The sequence below is a fragment of the Carya illinoinensis genome, chromosome 3, assembly GCF_018687715.1.
Source record: "Carya illinoinensis cultivar Pawnee chromosome 3, C.illinoinensisPawnee_v1, whole genome shotgun sequence".
NCBI lineage: Eukaryota > Viridiplantae > Streptophyta > Magnoliopsida > Fagales > Juglandaceae > Carya > Carya illinoinensis.
The window spans coordinates 12,599,413-12,618,116 of record NC_056754.1 but is presented as its reverse complement, the minus strand read 5'-3'; the positions used below and the strand labels follow the sequence as shown (position 1 = coordinate 12,618,116).

At 35.9% G+C, this 18,704-nt stretch overlaps 2 protein-coding genes across 2 annotated transcripts; both read left to right on the top strand.

Moving 5' to 3' along the window:
* The first annotated feature begins 1,537 nt into the window (after window positions 1-1,537).
* LOC122303297 (wall-associated receptor kinase-like 8) lies at window positions 1,538-5,140 on the top strand. The gene is made up of 3 exons (XM_043115010.1): window positions 1,538-2,520; window positions 3,163-3,285; window positions 3,647-5,140. Exons 1-3 carry the CDS (start codon window positions 1,620-1,622, stop codon window positions 4,840-4,842), a joined length of 2,220 nt encoding a protein of 739 aa, XP_042970944.1. The 5' UTR covers window positions 1,538-1,619; the 3' UTR covers window positions 4,843-5,140.
* Window positions 5,141-16,625: 11,485 nt separating this feature from the next.
* On the top strand, window positions 16,626-17,302 carry LOC122305632. The gene is made up of 2 exons (XM_043118216.1): window positions 16,626-16,782; window positions 16,910-17,302. Exons 1-2 carry the CDS (start codon window positions 16,727-16,729, stop codon window positions 17,166-17,168), a joined length of 315 nt encoding a protein of 104 aa, XP_042974150.1. The 5' UTR covers window positions 16,626-16,726; the 3' UTR covers window positions 17,169-17,302.
* The last annotated feature ends 1,402 nt before the right edge of the window (window positions 17,303-18,704 follow it).

The window sequence follows — 18,704 nt, the reverse complement described above, 5'->3', positions numbered from 1 at the left end:
ATATAATATTAAGGTAATATTGCAAAATAAACGATAATTTTGAGGGATAAAGTGTAGTTTTCTGATCTATATCATATCTCTATAATTTTATTAAGAGAATTGTCATATATATTTTTAAAGAGACTTCATAAATATAAATTATAAAATGATTTTACTTTATATGATACGTTAGATATAGTTTAAAATAAAAATAAATTTATAATTCGACATATCATATCAAACTACCTCAATTTATAAAACACTTTTATGGATAAAGTTTTTTTTTTCTATTACTAAATATGTGATATATAGATGAAGAGTAGAAGAATTATTTTAGTTTAGCAAGATTAAAATAAAAAATAATAATAATAGAAAATTAAGTATAGTGTGCAGTGTATAGTGTAAAAATAATTACAAGAAATGCTCTTTTAGAGATTGTTTATATTCAGAAACCATCTCATCTCATCTCATAATTATAACTTTTATAAATTTTCACATAAAATATAATAAACAATAACTTTTTCAAATCTCAATTTAACTTTTTCAAATTTTAAAATAATAATAATATTAAAAAAATAATATTTTAATAATAATTTATTCAATTTTTAACTTTCATTTAAAATTATATTATTTCATCTCACTTCCTCAAAGCGCATGAAACACGTGAATTAATAAAGTACATCTAGCTGCTAAACTAAAGGAAACCAGGTTCTGATGTATGACTCGTTAGCCATCCTATCTAACCAGGAATTGTGACCTCAGTAGTAATAATGCATGCTCTGTTTGGTAGTTGGAAACTTTTTTTAATAAAATAATAAGTATGTTTGGTTGTTAGAAATTAATTGATTTTCTCATCAAATCTCGTTTGATAGATGAATTTTGTGCCTGCTTTGTATTCGAGACTCTCTCTCTCTCTCTCTCTCCATGTTATATATAGTTATCATCTCATGTGCCACGTGTGGTTGACATAGTCAATATTATGGCAATACTAATTAATTGTAAGTGTTCTAATTAAGTCAATTAGCGTGGTATCTCGTATTTTTGTATTTTAATTTAATAATTATTTTATTTAGTATTAATATTGATTCTTTTGTTTTAAATTTAATTAGATCTTCGTTGTATCATATATTATATAATATATAATATGACATAAATATATATATATATATATATATATATAGTGATATGTTTGAAAAATGTATGTATAGTTTCTAATTTAAAATGTTTGAACGATTTTACATTACATGATTTTATAAATGCAACAGCTAGCTAGCTTTAATTTTATTGTTTTAAAGTTTAGGACATTATTCAACTGCTTTTTGTGGGGGATTATTCAAAAATCAAAACCTTTTACCCTACTCCACTGTGATTAAAGTGGAAGAAGAGAAATAGTCGTGGCCGGCAAGTTGAAAAGCTACTTCGATCCAAGTACAATAATTTCATGGATAGTAACATTCTTCTTTTAGGCAAATTCCATAGAAACATCTCGATTAAGAATAAGAATCTCATTATAAAAACCGGGGCCTTGGTGGGTTTGCTACCTGCGTCGCCACACTCCCATTCTTCTTCCACACTCCCATTCTTCTCCGTCATCATCATCACAGAGAGAGAGAGAGAGAGAGAGAGAGAGAGAGAGAGAGATGGCAGCAGTACTACTACTGCGATTGGGGTTTCAGATAATTCTCTTATCATGCTCAGTCTATGCATTCGCACAAGCAGCAAGTATAACCAAAAGTCCATCATGTCCAGAAAGATGCAGTGGGAATGATGTTAAAATTCCGTACCCATTTGGAATAGGTGCTGGTTGCTATATTTCCAAATGGTTTAAAATCGTATGTAATCAAAGTGATACTTTCAACGGTAAACCCAAACCTTTCTTAAGCAAGTTCAACCTGGAGGTGCTAGAGATCATCATTCTATCAGATGTTAACATAGTTCGGGTCAACTATCCGGTATTTACGAGTTGTGCTGATAATGTAAGCACCATATCCAAAGACGAGTTAGCAGGAAGTCCATTTGTCTTCTCCAGCGCGTACAACTCTTTCGTTGCCATGGGTTGCAACAACTCTGCCTCAATGTGGTCCGAAGATGAGAAAGTCTCACCCGGTGCAGTGTGCCAGTCCCCTTGCGATCACCAAAGAATATCATCAAGAAATGGAAAAATTATAAGGTTATGGGACACTGACTGCTGCGTGACATCAATCACCACAGATGTCCATTCATTCACTTCAAAAATAGAGCCAAGAGCTCATTCCGAGATGAAGTTGAAGAATGGATCATGCAGGTATGCATTCTTGGTAGAAAACTCGTGGCTTGGGAAGAAATTCAAAATTCCGACCCCAAATGCGTACTTCCCACTGCCAGTGGTACTGGAATGGGGGATTGATAATCCTTCAAACACTTCGCTTCCAAATAGACGCTCGGATTCATCAATTAGATGTGTCAGCAGCCCTTATCCTTCTTTTAATCGAGGCCGTACTTACACATGTTCGTGCCATGACGGCTTCAGTGGAAATCCCTATCTTCATAAAGGATGTCAAGGTAAACTTCTCATATATATCTATAATACCTTGAGAAATAATTTAAAAATAAAGAGATTCTATCAAAATAAATTTATAAATTGATATGATTTGACGTAATATCTTAGATTATAAAATTTTTTTATAATAAAATAGGTCCAACGTTTCATATAAAACTACATCAATTTATAAATTTATTTTTATAAAATCTTATTTTTATTGTGTTTAAAATGTCGTTCCAATTCTAAAGACCAGTAGATTTGATGAAATATAGATTGCCGGATAGTCACCCCTCCCCTCCCCCTTTATTGAGATTTTTTTAGCAAAAAGGTGAAATTATCATATATATATATATATATATATATATAAAATCGAAAGTATTGTTTTTGGTAGTCTTCTTTAAAAATAAATAAATAAATCATTAATGGCGAAACAAATCCTCCGAGTAGAGTCATAAGAAATGAACTGTTTTTGGATGTGCGTGTATTATATTTTTCATTTATTTCTCTCTTACGAGGAAAATACGGTTTTTACTTTTACTATAAAGATGGTGAGTGTAAAATATATATATATATATTCTCTGCTTCTAACACACATATATGTTAATTGTGTGCACATATATGTTTTATACTGCTGATTCATGTGTTTGTAACTCCAATTTCAGATATTGATGAATGTGCAAACTCAGACCTTAACAATTGTGGTAATGAAACACGTTGTGAAAATACTGTGGGGTCTTATAACTGTATACCAGTTCATAGGAATGCCAGGTATGCCATCATTATAGGTATGTCTTCTTAATCTCGATCTCTCTCTCTCTCCTTGTTATATATAAGTATGCCATCATTATAGCACCACCTGCCTAAAACTACTTAACCTTAAAAAACCTACCTTATTTAGTTTTTTAGGTACAGTACTACCCTACACCTATGGCATAAAATTATGCAAACTTACAAATTATAACTATTCAAGATATACACATACACATGAGTAACATATAATATATATATATATATATATATATATATATATTCAATCCATCAGTAATTATTCGAGCATTTAATTGAGCCCTAATACATTTTTTGTGAGTAATCTTTCTCCCATTTAATTGAGTGTAATCTTTTTTACTATTTCATTGAGTTGTGCAGGAATTAGTACAAGCCTTGGGCTAGTAGTAATGCTTATCGGTGGATGGTGGTCCTACAGAGTAGTAAATAAAAGAAAGATGTTTAAGCAAAAGGAGAAGTTCTTTAAGAGGAATGGTGGACTTTTGTTACGACAACAATTATCTTCGAATGAAATCAATGTTCAGACCACTAAATTGTTTGATTCAAAGGAGTTGGAGAAGGCCACTGACCGGTTTAATGTAAACAGAATGCTTGGCCAAGGAGGACAAGGTACAGTTTACAAAGGCATGCTACCAGATGGAAGCATTGTTGCCGTAAAAAAGTCCAAGATAATTGATGAAAGAAAGCTTGAAGAATTCATTAATGAAGTTGTTATTCTTTCACGAATTAACCATAGAAATGTGGTTAAACTACTTGGTTGTTGTTTGGAGACAGAAGTTCCTCTACTCGTTTATGAGTTCATTCCTAATGGAACTCTTTCCCAATATCTCAATAACCAAAATGAGGAGTTTCCCCCAACATGGGATATGCGCTTACAAATTGCCACAGATATTGCCGGAGCTCTCTTCTACTTGCACTCAGCAGCTTCATCACCCATTTACCATCGAGATATCAAGTCTACAAACATACTTTTAGATGAAAAGTATAGAGCTAAAGTAGCAGACTTTGGGACTTCAAGATCTGTTGCAATTGATCAAACCCATCTGACCACACAAGTACAAGGGACTTTTGGATACTTGGATCCTGAGTATTTTCAAACTAGTCAATTTACAGAAAAAAGTGATGTTTATAGTTTTGGCGTTGTCCTCGTTGAGCTATTAACGGGAGAAAAAGCAATCTCTTCAATAAGAACAGAAGATACCAAAGGTTTAGCCTCATTTTTCATTCGTTCAATGGAAGAAAACAATTTGTTTGATATTCTTGATGATCGAGTTTTGAAAGAAGGTGAAAAAGAGGTTGTTGTGGTTGCAAATCTTGTGAAAAGGTGCTTGAACTTGAGCGGAAAGAAAAGACCTACGATGAAAGAAGTTTCAATGGAGTTGGTGGCCGTTCAAACAATGAGAAAAGGCATTTCTAACCTTGACCAGCAAAAATATGAAGAGGTTGAAAATGTTAGAACTGAAATGTACGAGCAATGGGTTGGTTCTACATCAACAACGTTAACATCATGTGCGGATGGTGGTGATCATGGCCATCCTTTACCAATTTCTTCTTAATCGGGGAACAAAAAACAATTGTGTTATAATTATATATATATATATATATATATATATGTATATATTTTTTCATCTTGTAGGGTACGACATGGCTTTCGTTTTCTAGTGTTGATGAGTACTGTCATTTAAGAATTGGTATCCATTGAAGACAAGTTGTAAATTATATTTTTTGGAAAATTATGTTAGGTATTGCGCTATAATCCTATTTCCATCGATTGCACCACTCTAGTGTGGTGTGTGTGTATTACCTATCAACCAGTAGTACTAGATCATCCAGCCATATATTATTTTTTTTGTTATAATAAATTCAAGGGTTGATGGATAGCAATTTCTTATTATCCCTTCTATTTAAGAGTTTATTGATTAGTAATTATCTTCAACTCACTACTTTTTAGTGTAATGTTTTAGTGTAGCACTAATTATCAAGCACAATGTGCAATGTTAGCATATATATCTTCCCCTTTCTAAGTAGGAGATGGAAATTGCCACATTGACGATTGCTTTCCAACATAGATTGCAGTAGGTTTTTGGGCTCTTCAAAACATTTCTTCAAGAGTTTAACCTGCAGATGTTGGACATTTCAATATTAGAAGGCATAACTAGGGTTGCTTGGTGGGCTCCCGCATCCAGCCCATCTGTCTATCCCCTTATAGGCCTGGGTAGGAAATTCATCTAATCCAAGCATGCGGGCAGATGGTTTTTTTTTTTAAAAAAAAAAGATATTCTCATGTGGGGGTGGATAGCGATCCCAAATTTTGTGACACAAGTAGCAAATTTATAAATGCAAGTATGCATCCTTGATTAAACAAACATAAGTGGTGGTTTGATACTAATTTCAGGATGCCAAACACAAACTCTAGTACTGGTAAACATTGTTACGATGTGATTTTGCTTTGGTCATCTTTCATCTTTTTGACATGCATGGATCCTCTTTTTTCATCCGGTACTACCCATAGGAAAAAGAGAGCTAGCATGATAGGAGTTGTAAATGCAGTCAGATGTCCTATTTTATAATGAATGGGGGAATCTGAAACTGTTTTGTGGGGCCGATAGCGCATAATCAAATAGAAAAGCTTCATACATAGATTAGGTTCTTCAATTTATCAGAATGGTGTTTCTTTTCATTTATAGGAGTGTGCTCATGAGTAAGGACGGTTGGTTGACTCCTTGCTAGTAAGATCTTTGGGAATACGAGGCTTAAGTTTATTTATGGCAGGGATAGATCCTTTTTCAGAAGATGTGGCATCATGTAGATAGATTTTCCTCATTTTTAACATTCAAATGATCATGCTGCATTCTCAAAGGGCCATTATGTCTGTGGATCTTTTGCACCTCATTGTGACAAATCAATAGAGGCTACTACATGACTGGGTTTAGTTGATCAATTTCTTTACTTGGCAATTTCATTGGCCTCTTAGGCAACTTCCATATAAACACACGAGAACTTTGGCCTTGCAGCTTCACAAATAATGCTCCAGAAAACACAAATAATGTGGTGAAGTTAGCCAAATGTCCTTTTGTCCTCTCCAGTAATTATAATTATTTTGTTGCCATGGGTTGCAACAACTCTACCTCAATGTGGTCCGAATATGAGAAAGCTGTCTCAATTGGTGTAGTGTACCAGTCCCCTTGTGATCACAAATATAGATCAGTAAAGGGATCAACTAGTTTCAAGCACACTAACTTGTATTGCCAAACCTCAATCTCCTCAAATCATATGCAATAATGCACTGCGTACAAAAATAAAGGAAGAGATCATTCCTAAGACATAGTCGCTGATGAAGAATGTAGGTATGCATTCTTGATATATCTGTGGTGGTTTGAGAACAAACTCAACCCAAATATATCATTTCCAGTGGTATTAAATTGGATTGGGGAATTGATATATAGTGCTTCAAAAAATTTTCTTCCCATACACACTCGATGACAAATGATTCGACGTCAATGCTAGTTTTCCATGGCAGTGTATCCTTCAAAGTAATGTTAGATACAGTCATATATTAGGTAGATAGCACACAATCCTTTTGAAAATGAGTGAAATTCACCATTAAAAAATTAATAGTAAAAAAGAGTGAGATCCACCATGACTGCAAATATCATTATTCCACCTCTAATTAAGATGCTCATAGCCGAGTTAAGTCACCATTTGTGATAACCCGCTCCTTATTTTTTTTCTTTAATTACTAGCCTCGATGGCGTGTTTTAAAATATATTAAACGGATTTCAAAATAAGATAGATATTTTAAAACTTACAAATATTTTAAATATTCTGAAAATATTTATATGTGATATTTCCAGTATTATTGGACTAAACTTGTTTTAAAAATAACACAATTATATTATTTGATGAGCTCTAAAAATATTATAATTGTGGATAATTATTTAAATTAAATATTTTATGTTATTTAAAAATATTACGATGTTTAACTTTACGTTAAAAACTTCAAATTAATTTAAATGGTTTTATCCTCTTTGTGTAATTAACGAGACTTCATCATTTTAATTAATGATAAAGAAATATTATTTTATAAACTTTAATTTGTAAAATAATATTCTATTTTAATTCCTCTCAGTATTTTATTTTACACTTACGCGTTTTCAAATCGGTATTTAAACACACCAATAGATCATTTTGTAGATCCCAAAGTGAAGGGCCTAGATTAAATACCCAAGTCCCTCTTTTTTTCCACTCACTTTTCTCTTTTCATCTCTCTCTCCTCTCCCTCCCTAGCACCCGACGTGCACAGCTTCATTATAGCCGAAACGCTCTCTCCTCCAGCCCAACCACCGCCGACAAACCATGGCCTCACCACCAATTACCAACTGACCCTCTCCCTCTGGCCAACATCTCCTCCCACATGCCCTCCTCCTCCCTCCACGGCATCACCTTTAAAATGGGTTTTACACCCAGTTCTCCACCGTAGCACCCCCATACACAGCCACCTTGGCCTATGACCACCACCAACGAAATCCTCATTCCATGGCCTTCCTTTCCATGGTCTCCATTTGCCTCTACCTCTCTCTCTCTCTAATGGGTCAATACACCCACATACACTCGGTTTCACCACCATGCACCGCTATGCACAGCTACCCACGCCACCTTACCACCACCACTGTGTTCCTCTCACCACCACAACCTTTCCCAACCATTTTCATGTCCAACCGAGCTACACACAGCTCTCGCTCTCCCCACTCTCTCATGCTCGGTTTACATTATTTGTGGCTGATCCGCTGTCGTGAGCCACCTTCCAGCCACCCCTTCAAGCTCTTCCATGCCTAATCATGATGTCCAACCCATCCCCACCTCTCTCACACACTCTTATACCCTCATATGCACTGTTCACGGCATGATGATGCCGTGCTCCGCCACCTCAAACAACCATGAGGCCACCTTGAGCTTTTCCAAGACCACGCCTAGCTATTCCCAAGCCCAAACCGCCACTTTACATACTGGACAGCCACTGTACGTGGCTAACAGCCACCATACACGGTTTAACCGCCACGTACGACTCATTCAACGCTTTGATCGTAACGGACAACGAGTGACTCACGGGTTATCTCGTCAATGGTATAACCATCTATTCCTCATTATTTATGATATATGTTAGTTATTAAGTTGTGGACTGTGCTATTAATTTTGTAGAGTTGTTGTGAAGTGTAGTTGTTTAATAAAATGTTAGACATAATTGTGTAGTGTTGTGAACTGTGCTATGAGTATGGGTGTGAGGTATATGTCGTAGTTGTGATGCGGCATATACCTCACACCCATGTAATGCAGTGACGCACCATGTGACGTACGTCGTAGTGTTGTGTGGCATAGAGTGAAGAGAGTGCATGTGGCATGTGCTCTACGTTGTGTAGTGATGCACCGTAAGGCGTGTCTCGTATAAAAGGATGGTTGCGTATTTAAGGAGCGTAGAGTGTATTGTGTAGCGTCGAAAAATGTGTAATAGTGTCCCGAAGTAGCTGTGACATGGCATGTAGTCTGAGGTGACGGGTGTCACCTTGTGGTTGACTTATGGCTTGGGAAGTGGTGGAAAAGTATCAGAGCAGTTCAGCGGAAGCATGATAAGCGTCGTGCTGTAACTCCGAATTTGTCTTGAGCTACATGACGTGCCAAAGGTGCATTTGTGGATGCAATCCTCTTGTTAAGTGTCGGAATGAACTTGTACAAGGCCGGAAAGTAGGAAGAGTCATATCGACCTGGTCTGAGCAAGTTGGTATCAGAATATGAAACTTATTTATACAAGCGGACATTCATTGGAATTATAAGTTGGTCTTAGGTTATAAAAGGGATCAGAGACATGTACCTCTGGTGAGACACGTGTGCTGGACAGGTTTACCATATGTAATGGATAATCTATCCTCAGTATGGTTGCATGATGTTTAAGCCTCAGAGTCAGCTTAAAGTCATGTTGCTTGTATGGATGAGAATGAGGATTGAGTATGGGCTAATTGCATGAAGGTAGTGACGAATATATCGTCTAAGGTTGGAACACATGACTCTGTCGGTCAAAATCATGTGTTGGAATGTGAAAATAGAAGAATAAGATGAAGGTCTTAGTGTCTTAACCCTAAGGTGAATTACGAAAGTTCACTTTAAGGAATAGGACCTTGAAGGTTTTAGCATAATAAATGGCGCGTAAGAGCCCAGTGATGGATAGAGAGTGATCCAAGTGAGGCATAGTTCTATTTCTAGTATAGTTGTTTATGCATTACATAGATGATGACGTAAGGTTATGTGTATGCATGTAGGTTTCCATCTGACACGCATACGAATGGACTGCATGAAATGAGTATGACATGAACTCCAGGTAAGTATTGCATTCATACTCTTTTAGAGTTTTCTTAAATGAATGAAAATGAAAATGAAACGCTTTTTCTCTAAACTGATTTACGAATGAAAGGTTTTCTCTACGAAACTCTTTTTATGAAAAAGAAAGCTAAGCATAAGTTTTCAAGTATAAGTAAGTAACGGCCTTCATTGGCAGCCCCTTTTCACGCACCCAAAATATGTATCTATATGCATGTGGATGGATGTTATATGTGGTACGTATTATATGTATGTTTACGAAAGGAAACGAACTGAAGCTTTGAAAGATACACGAACCCACGTTTTTTAACGATGCAAATGAAAGAAAACTGCTTTTAAAATGACTTTTATGAAAGAAAGTAAACTACTTTTCTGAAATGACTTTATGAATGAAATGAACTGAAGAACAATAAAGAACTGTAAGAACTGAATAAAAGAACTGTAGAGGACTGAAAGGACTGAAAATGAAAGAAATGACTAACTGCATGATGTATAAAAATACGTAACAACCACATGAACGGGAATAGAAAAGGTACTGAAAGAATGGACTAGGCAGATTGCAATGCCAAGTAAGTGGTACTGGTAGTGCACCTAATACTGCACCCTGACTAAATGGATTCCCAACTCATGGCCACGGGCAGAATTAGGTCTAAAAGACCACTAACCCCAGCACATGGGGCGCAACAGTGTGCAACGACTAATGAAAATGATAAGAAAGAATGAATGTATGCATGTTAAGAAAGAATGCATATATGTATGAAAAAACGTATGCATGAATGTATGTAAGAAAAGATGTATGTATAAAAATATCCTTTAAGAAATGAAGGCAGCAAGGCATGGAGAATTATTTTACAAGAAGAAAACGTTTTTAAAGAAAAACTTCACCTCGCAACATTTCAAAAAGAATTGAATATCTATGCAAGATACGTATGATATGTATGGAGTGATAAATGCATGACTAAAAATCTATATTATTATATGTTAACTATATGAAGTAATGCTTATGAGTCATCGACTCATTTTAATTTTAATGGGTGCCCTCCCAAGGACAAGATGAGCATGACACATTAGGACAAGCACAACCTAAGGGGAAGAGTATGAAAGCCTAGACATGATATTTTGTACGAGAGACTTTAATTATGAAAATTAATGTTTACCGTTGTAACCTTTTTAATTAAGAAAAACAAATTTTATTTATAAATATTGAGTCTTTGGTATCCTAGCATGGAAGGAAATAAAATTTTAAATGAACCATAACACGCGTCTATTTTATAAAAATCATTTTCTAAAAGACCCAGCACAAGGACTGGCGTTACACCATTGTATGTTTGTTTATATTTAAAAGTGTCGGCCCAATTCTAAGGAGTTGTAGGATTGATGCGTGTATAGGCCATGGGTTAGTCGCACCTCGATCTGGCCCAAGGCCCCCTCCCACTTTATTTAGATTTTTAAAAAAATAAAAAAATAATATAAAATATATAATCAAAAGTGTTTTCTAGAAAAAAAAAAATAAAGAAGGAAAATAACTCAATACTGAAATTAACTGTTTTTGGGTGAATCTGTATATATATTTATGTGTGTGTTCTATTTTTCATTTTTGTCTCTCTGTGAAGCCCAGCCCATGTAAAGCACAAGTTTGGAAATACAAGTCATTTTAGTGGGTGAAGCCCAAATATGTGGATTAAGTGGGTTCATTTGAGTGTGAGTGGAGGCAAGATTATGGCCTAACCCTTGTGTGAGTCAATAAGCTTATAAATAAAGCCCAACCCTTCCACCAAAACTATGTTGTTTCGGCCTAAGGATAGAAAACACTAACTTCTTTTTCCTCTCCTTTCTTCTCTCCCCTTCCCCCCTCCCCCCCCCCCCCCCCCCCCTCTCTCTTCCACCTCTTTCCCTTGTCTTGTGCTACACCACCCCCAAACCCCCTTCTCTCCAATTTTCTTATTCCTGCCACTATGACCTTGCAACCACGGCCTCTAACACTATCTGACCACCATAGCCCTTCCTCGTCATTAGCTCCTCCACTCCATCCCCTCTTTCTTTCTTCCTCTATGGGTCTCAGTAGCTAGCCCAAACACCACGTTTCCGTCGTACATCCCTTACTGTTGCCACCACCATCCACATCTCACCACCCTCCGTCATCATTGAGCTCTTCCATCCCCCTCTCTGGTTTCTTGGCCTCTCTCTCTCTCTCTCTCTCTCTCTCTCTCTCTCTCTCTCTCTCTCTCTCTCTCTCTCTCTCTCTCTCTCTCTCTTCTTCCCTCCCATCGGATTTGGCATTACCACCACCATCCTCCACTGTCTAACCTCAAGGATGGGTAGAACTGCCATGGATCTTAACTAGCCCTCATCCACACCGGTCATCATTGCTTCCCTTTCTCATATCTGTCAACCACTATCTCTTATAGCTCATTTGCCGCCGCTACCCCATCGTCTGGTGTTACATGTGGTGAGCCCTTCGATCTCGACATCCATCTCTCCTATCCCTCTCTTTCTCTTTTTCTTTTTCTTTTTCGTTTTTCTCTTGGATCCTCTCTCTCGTTTTGTTTCTCATTTCTAGGCTCCGTTGTCACAAGCCACCACTCCCTATCACTCTTTAGTGGTTGTCTGACCACCTCTTGCCCTTTCCCCTCTATTCAACCTTGTTTCCCTTAAAATTTGCCTAACTTGTTCCCAAGCCACCCATTTTGGGTTTTGCTCTACTGCCAGATGTTGCCCTCTGCCGCAAGATTCCCTTCGTCCACCATCTGTTTACGTCGAATCTACCACCCTTTAATTCTTCCCAATCATAGATATCCCCATCATGTCCAGATCCATATCTATCTTCGCACACCGCCATTGCCACCCCTGTGCTTCAGCCTTCAAATGCCACCTTTTTACACTCACGCACACACACTTGCGGTATCTCTTAGATGGCATGTACGATCATCCTAAAATTTTCCCTTCTGTGTTGTAAGTAAAATCCTAGGTTGACATTTGAAACACTAATGTGGAATAAATTGTCATCTAAATGTTGTTGTAGTCTAAATGTAATTGGTTAGGTGGCTTAAGGGCCCTCCGAAGCATTGGGAATCGCATGTAGTGGTGATTTGTGAATCTATGTTGTTCTGCCATTGGTTGATGTATTATTGCCATGTCATCCATTATCTATCTGTTCATGCATCTGCATTATTAATTGTCATTATTTATCTTTATCGCATTAACTATGCTCTAATTTATTTACCTATGATTAAATTATTAATTTTCCTCTGTTATTTGATTATGCTGTGAAACTGGAAAATTTTGTTTGTGTCAAAATATTAAAAACATATTTTGTGAGTGTGTGTGTGTGTCATGACCCAAGCCGAGATAGGACATTATCTTAGTGGAGCTCTTTTGGTCACTCGGTAGCTTGAAAAACTGAGTGACATCTACTGGGTTGTTGCCGAGAGACAATGGGCTTGGATGTGATGATAACGCTCTCGTGCTGACTATGTGGCCTCTCTGCTAATGGAGGCTAGAGGACGCCCATATAAGTAAGCACTGGACGCAAAGTTAGGCATCACTCGTTACGAAATCATACACACAGTCATTACCCGTGGTATGACAAAGGGAGCTAGGGTGTATAAATGGTCCCTAGGGGAGATATAATGATTAAATGGACGTCATGATAAAATGGAAATATGCATTTTAGGTATGCAAGGCATTTTCTATAGATTATTGAGAATGATCTTGGTTTGGTTCAATTGTGGTAATGTGGGAAGATCTCGTTTTTTCCTTTATTGTGAAATGTTTATATTTTTCTGTACTTGTGTTTTTGGATGTCATTCTATTAGTTTTAGTTCTCAAGATTGCGAAATCTCACTCTAATGTCCCCACCTGCAGTTCTGCTCCGTGGAACGTAAATTTTGATGCAGATTAGGAAAATCATGAGGTTGGAGGACCGACCTCACCTGAGGAATGAAGACCTAGGGACTTTCCCCTATGTTGTTGTTGTGGTGTTGCTTTTAATTTTATCTTAGTCAGATGACTGTAATAAATTATGGATTTTTTTTTGTTGGGGTTGTAATTTGAGTTTATGGTACTTTTAGCAGTTCAGACTACACTCCTTATTTTATTTTGTTTTCCACTGTGTTTATAAACTGTTGAACCCAAAGTTTCAAGTTTTGTGTAATTATATATCTACACATAGATTTTGATAATAACAAATGAATTCAAAGAATAAAGGAGTCTCGAGTTCAAGTTGTCTACACAATGGAATCAAGCACATTAAAGAACCAAGCATGAGTAAGAAGGGAACAAGTTCATATTAAAACTTATAGAGTAATGTTGTAAATCTCTTAAAAATTTGAAATTAGGATTAAGACTCAAAATTAATATTTATCATAAAACATTAAAATACATTTTCCACCTGTGCATGAATATTTTGAAAATTAAATTTTAAAATTTTAAAATATGATTGATTGTCATCTTTCACATGTGCATGACATGATTAAAGTTTTGAATTTTGAAAATATTAAATATGATTGATTGTCATTTTTCACATGTGCATGCTTTATTTGAATATTTTCAAAAATGATTGATACTCTTTTTGACTTATACAAAAGGTAAATGATTTTGTTTGAAAATTTTGAAAAATAAAGTGTACTCCTTTTGTCATATGCAAAAAATAAAAAGATTAAGGTTTGAAATTTTTGAAAAATAAATGATGTTGTCCTTGACAAATGAAAAAGAAGAAACTTTTATTTGAATTTTTTGAAAAATGAATGATGTTGCCTTTGACATGTGAATCTTTTTAAATTTAAATATGAAGTCTCATATGCTTATAAATAGATCATTTGAGAGTTTTAAATTCACAACACCAAGAGTATACAACATTCATTCAAAACTTTCATTCTATATTATCTAAGTATTGAGCCTTAAATCTTGTTCATTTTGAGAGATATATAGTTTGCGTTGTATTGTTCTTATTTCACTCATTGATGAGTGTTTTCTGATAACCTACCCACTATCAACTCTTGTATCAGTAAAAGGGTGTGTATAACCCTTATGCGTGTAGAAAGTGTTCTACACAGGGAATAGTTGAAGAACCACGTGTAAGGTGATTGCCAGTGTAGAGAGTGTTCTACACGGATCCTTTGTAGCAGTGTTGTTCAAAAGTGTAATAGATTTCATTTCCACCTGAATGAGGTTGAATAGTGACTTTGGAGATCCTCAAGGGGTAGCTTGAGGTAAGGACGTAAGCAGTGAAGTCGAATCTCGTTAACATACTGAGTTTGCTTCTCTCTTACCCTTACTATTTATATTTATTGATGTTTTGTATTTTATTTATATTTTATACTATCTATTTGATTTATAATTGTTAATTTTTTAAATATAACCTAATTCACTCCTTCTCTTGTGTTAGTCATCCGTGCAACATAAACTATACACTTTTATATCGCATGCTTGCACACACTCTTGCTTCCATTTAGCGCTTGAGGTGTGTGACTCAAGCAGCCAGTACCCCAACATCACAACTCCTGCCAAATCGCACTTGGCAGTCTAGGGTGCCACACTCTCTTGCTATGAAAATATGATTTACTTTTACTATAAAGGTATTGGTGATAGTATAAATATGTTCTCTGCTTTCTACCCACACATATATATGTTATACTACTAATGATGTTTAAATATTGTCACTCCAATATTGTCAAATATTGACAAATGTACATACCCAAATCATAATAATTGTGGTGAAACTCATTGTGAAAATACTCTGGGGTCTTATAGGTGTATATATCCCGGCTCATAGGAGAGTCGGGCCACTTTCTATCATTGTACGTATGTCTTCTTCCTCTTCCTTTCTTATGCAACTGCAAGTATATGTCTTCTTATTTCAGTTGGTAGTTTCAAGAGCTCGAGGACTTTTAGGATTATAAGTAGTGTGGATAGCATGCACATGTCCTTTTGTTTTAAAAGTTCATATTAAAGAATTTAGCAACCACTTTTTTCATATAAACACAAATTGCATGAAGCACCAATTTAATCCAACATAATAGCAAATTTTTTCCTAGCGAAGAGAAATTGGAAATCATCTCTCATTTACGATGAGATTTCAAACATATTGTTCTTTTGTTTGATAATTTATAAGGAGTACAAGAACCCCATTTATCCAACACTTTCAAAATAGTTATTTTATTATCAAATTGGTATGTCAAACACATCATTGACTCATTTATATCACTTAAATGGTAAGATTTAGTTGGTAACATTCAAATTTTAAAATTTATATTTCAAATCAAATTCTAGTATGCAAATACTTTATTAATTAGCTAGGTATGCTCTCTATACACCAGCTTAGTTTGGAAATAGCATTTTTCTTTTTCAAAACTCCAAAAATTCTTTTATCATTTCGTGCCGTCAAGTGAGGCAATTCATTTGTATTACGATAAAGAAGTTGTAGGCATGCAATTCAAATGTTGAGAAAAGCTTCCGACTTTCACCAAAACTATATATGAACACGCTAAACATGTCAAAAGTGAAATGTACGAGTAATGGGATGTTGTTTCTACATCATCAATGTTAGGTATTATGAATAGTGGCATTGCCTCATCTTTAGACTCCATACCATTCGTATCCTATTAATCGGGGAGAATGAGAAACTCATGTTTCATTGTCGTGGTAATTGTTTACCCCCCAAAAAACAAAATGGTCCGAATATTTTGACCAATCGCAATTCGTAATTAGACAAATAAAACCGGCCCAGTGAAAATTTGAAATCCAGGCCTGCCTTTTATGCAAAGGCAAGGTAGAATATTTGAGCAAAGCAGATAAGCCCGAGCAAGACCAGGCCCATGACTGAGCAAAGTCCCCATCAGACGCATGTGTGCTTGGGCAAGCATCTTCGTAATCTAGAAACCACTGTCAAACAGACAACGACGTATGCAGAAACGTCCCATAACTCATTCCAAATTCTCCATTGGGAAAAGCAAAATGGATAACCCTATGACATCCTCATATCCTGTACATATACATTACGTGCTATGTAGTAATCCATGTATCTAGCTACATCTCTGGGATAGAGAGAGAGATCAGAGACGAGGGAGAGAGATGGGAGGGTGGTCATTTGCTAGAGGAACGCAGACCGTGAACTCCATGCTTTTCAAGTAAGAACCTTTCATTTGAATCAGTGAGTTTGATCTATAACTATGCTGCTCGTTGCATGTTTTTTCATTTGAACAGATCCGAGCATTACATGTATTGGCTAACAAAATGTTTCCTTGTAAAACACAGGCCAATGGTGCGGAAAACGCACCATAAGAGGAGCTCTGCTTCTCCAGATATGATGCGTGAGACTACTGTGAAATTAGAAGCTGAGGAAGTGAAGAACAAGAGCTCTGTCGGAGAAAGTGATGGTAGTTACGTGTGGGTTCCCCACGAGAGAACAGGAATTTATTATCCCAAAGGACAAGAGAAAGTGATGGAAGATGTTCCTCTGGTGGCCACAAAGGACTTCCGGGTTAATTGGTTCTCATATAACGAGGATCTATAGTTGTTTAAATTGTGTTTGATTAGTTCATCTGATAGCAGAGTTGTTTTTCAAACATCTTTGTATCTGTAACTGCTAATTCAGCAAAGTAAACGGTTAAAGATCAATGATAATGTCGAAGAAAAATATAAAGATAATATTATATTCGTAGAAATGATTAGAAATGCATGCGAGGAATTCATGATTATATATATGCCACCCTTGATCTCATCCCTCCGATGGATAATCGCATTTCAAGTCAGGAGAAGAAAGTTGGATTAATTCCTTTTGTTCGGAATTTGTAAGAGCTGACATTAATCTCTTTCGAGACACCTTCCAAATATGGACACGTGGGAGTCTCAATTTGGACACAGAGATGAGACATTAAATTATTAAAACTTCTAATAATATTATTTACAAACATCACTAACATAAAATATTTTTTAATTTCAAATCTTAAAATTTTTTCACATAACAATTACCAAATCATTATTTAAACATAAAAATTAATATGACTTTTATAAACTTCAAAATAAAAATAATATTAAAAATTATATTCAAATAATTTGTTAACTTTATAATTATCTTTTTTTTTTTTATCTACTTTTAGGCTTTTTTAAAATTTATCTAAATATATCTTAATTCAAACTATTTTCCTAAAGTTGATGCAAGTAGGAGACTCTCCGCGTAATGGTAAGAAGACTTGAAATGAGAGTATGAGATAACCGTCTTATCATGGGTAAGAAGACCAAGAATTATGGGTAAGAAGATCATGGGTAAGAATACCAAGGATTAAGCTCATGAATCCACCGCGCTAAGAAAGACTCGCCCTATCAGAAACTGTACGTCTTATTTGTCGGCTATACTTTGTCCACACTCCAACGGCGAAAGGAACCCCAACTTGGAGAAACTTTGTCATATATGCAGGCACAGTCATATATGTCTGTCCGTGTGATCAGCGGCCATCTCCATTTATAGACCACGACCATCCACCTTGGTGTATGTACACCATTTGTTGGGAGATAAATAGCTAGGAGAATCTTCGAGTGACACCCGGATACAGTACGTTCAACACTACCAAGCTTAAACCTGTGAGTTTGGCTGTTTGGGCTACGCAATCAATATTATATTTATGAAGATCATGCGGGTTTGTTTCCTTCTTGCAACCCTCACAGTAAAAGTGATTCATCTTCAACGATAGATTTGGGTGTAATGGTTAATTCTTAATTAGGGGAAACGGGATACAAGCGAGACTTATATCGATCTAATGGGTGATTGGCAAGCATGCAAGAGGATAAAAGTGACATTTATTATGTTCAATGGTACTTAGCTAGAAACACATTGGAAATGGCTCTCCTTACGTACACTGGTATAAGTTGGTATTTCAAAGGATCATTAATCCGTAGGGGGGAGGCAAACTAGTCTCAGTTGGAAACTCTGCACATAAAACTTAATTATCATGTACTGACTTTTATGTTTAATGGTGCTTGGCGAGGAAGTGCACCTCAAGCGGCAATTCAGCACACGATTTATGGAGGAGAAGCTGCATCTTTATGGAAA

What these genes read in the sequence shown, in the direction of transcription:
- LOC122305632 (XM_043118216.1), top strand. Translation starts at nt 16,727, where the DNA reads ATGGGAGGGTGGTCATTTGCTAGAGGAACGCAGACCGTGAACTCCATG. An exon ending in GTGAACTCCATGCTTTTCAA is followed by an intron (nt 16,783 to 16,909) that starts GTAAGAACCTTT and finishes TGTAAAACACAG; the next exon opens with GCCAATGGTGCGGAAAACGC.
- LOC122303297 (XM_043115010.1), top strand. Translation starts at nt 1,620, where the DNA reads ATGGCAGCAGTACTACTACTGCGATTGGGGTTTCAGATAATTCTCTTA. An exon ending in TCTTCATAAAGGATGTCAAG is followed by an intron (nt 2,521 to 3,162) that starts GTAAACTTCTCA and finishes CTCCAATTTCAG; the next exon opens with ATATTGATGAATGTGCAAAC. An exon ending in CAGGTATGCCATCATTATAG is followed by an intron (nt 3,286 to 3,646) that starts GTATGTCTTCTT and finishes TGAGTTGTGCAG; the next exon opens with GAATTAGTACAAGCCTTGGG.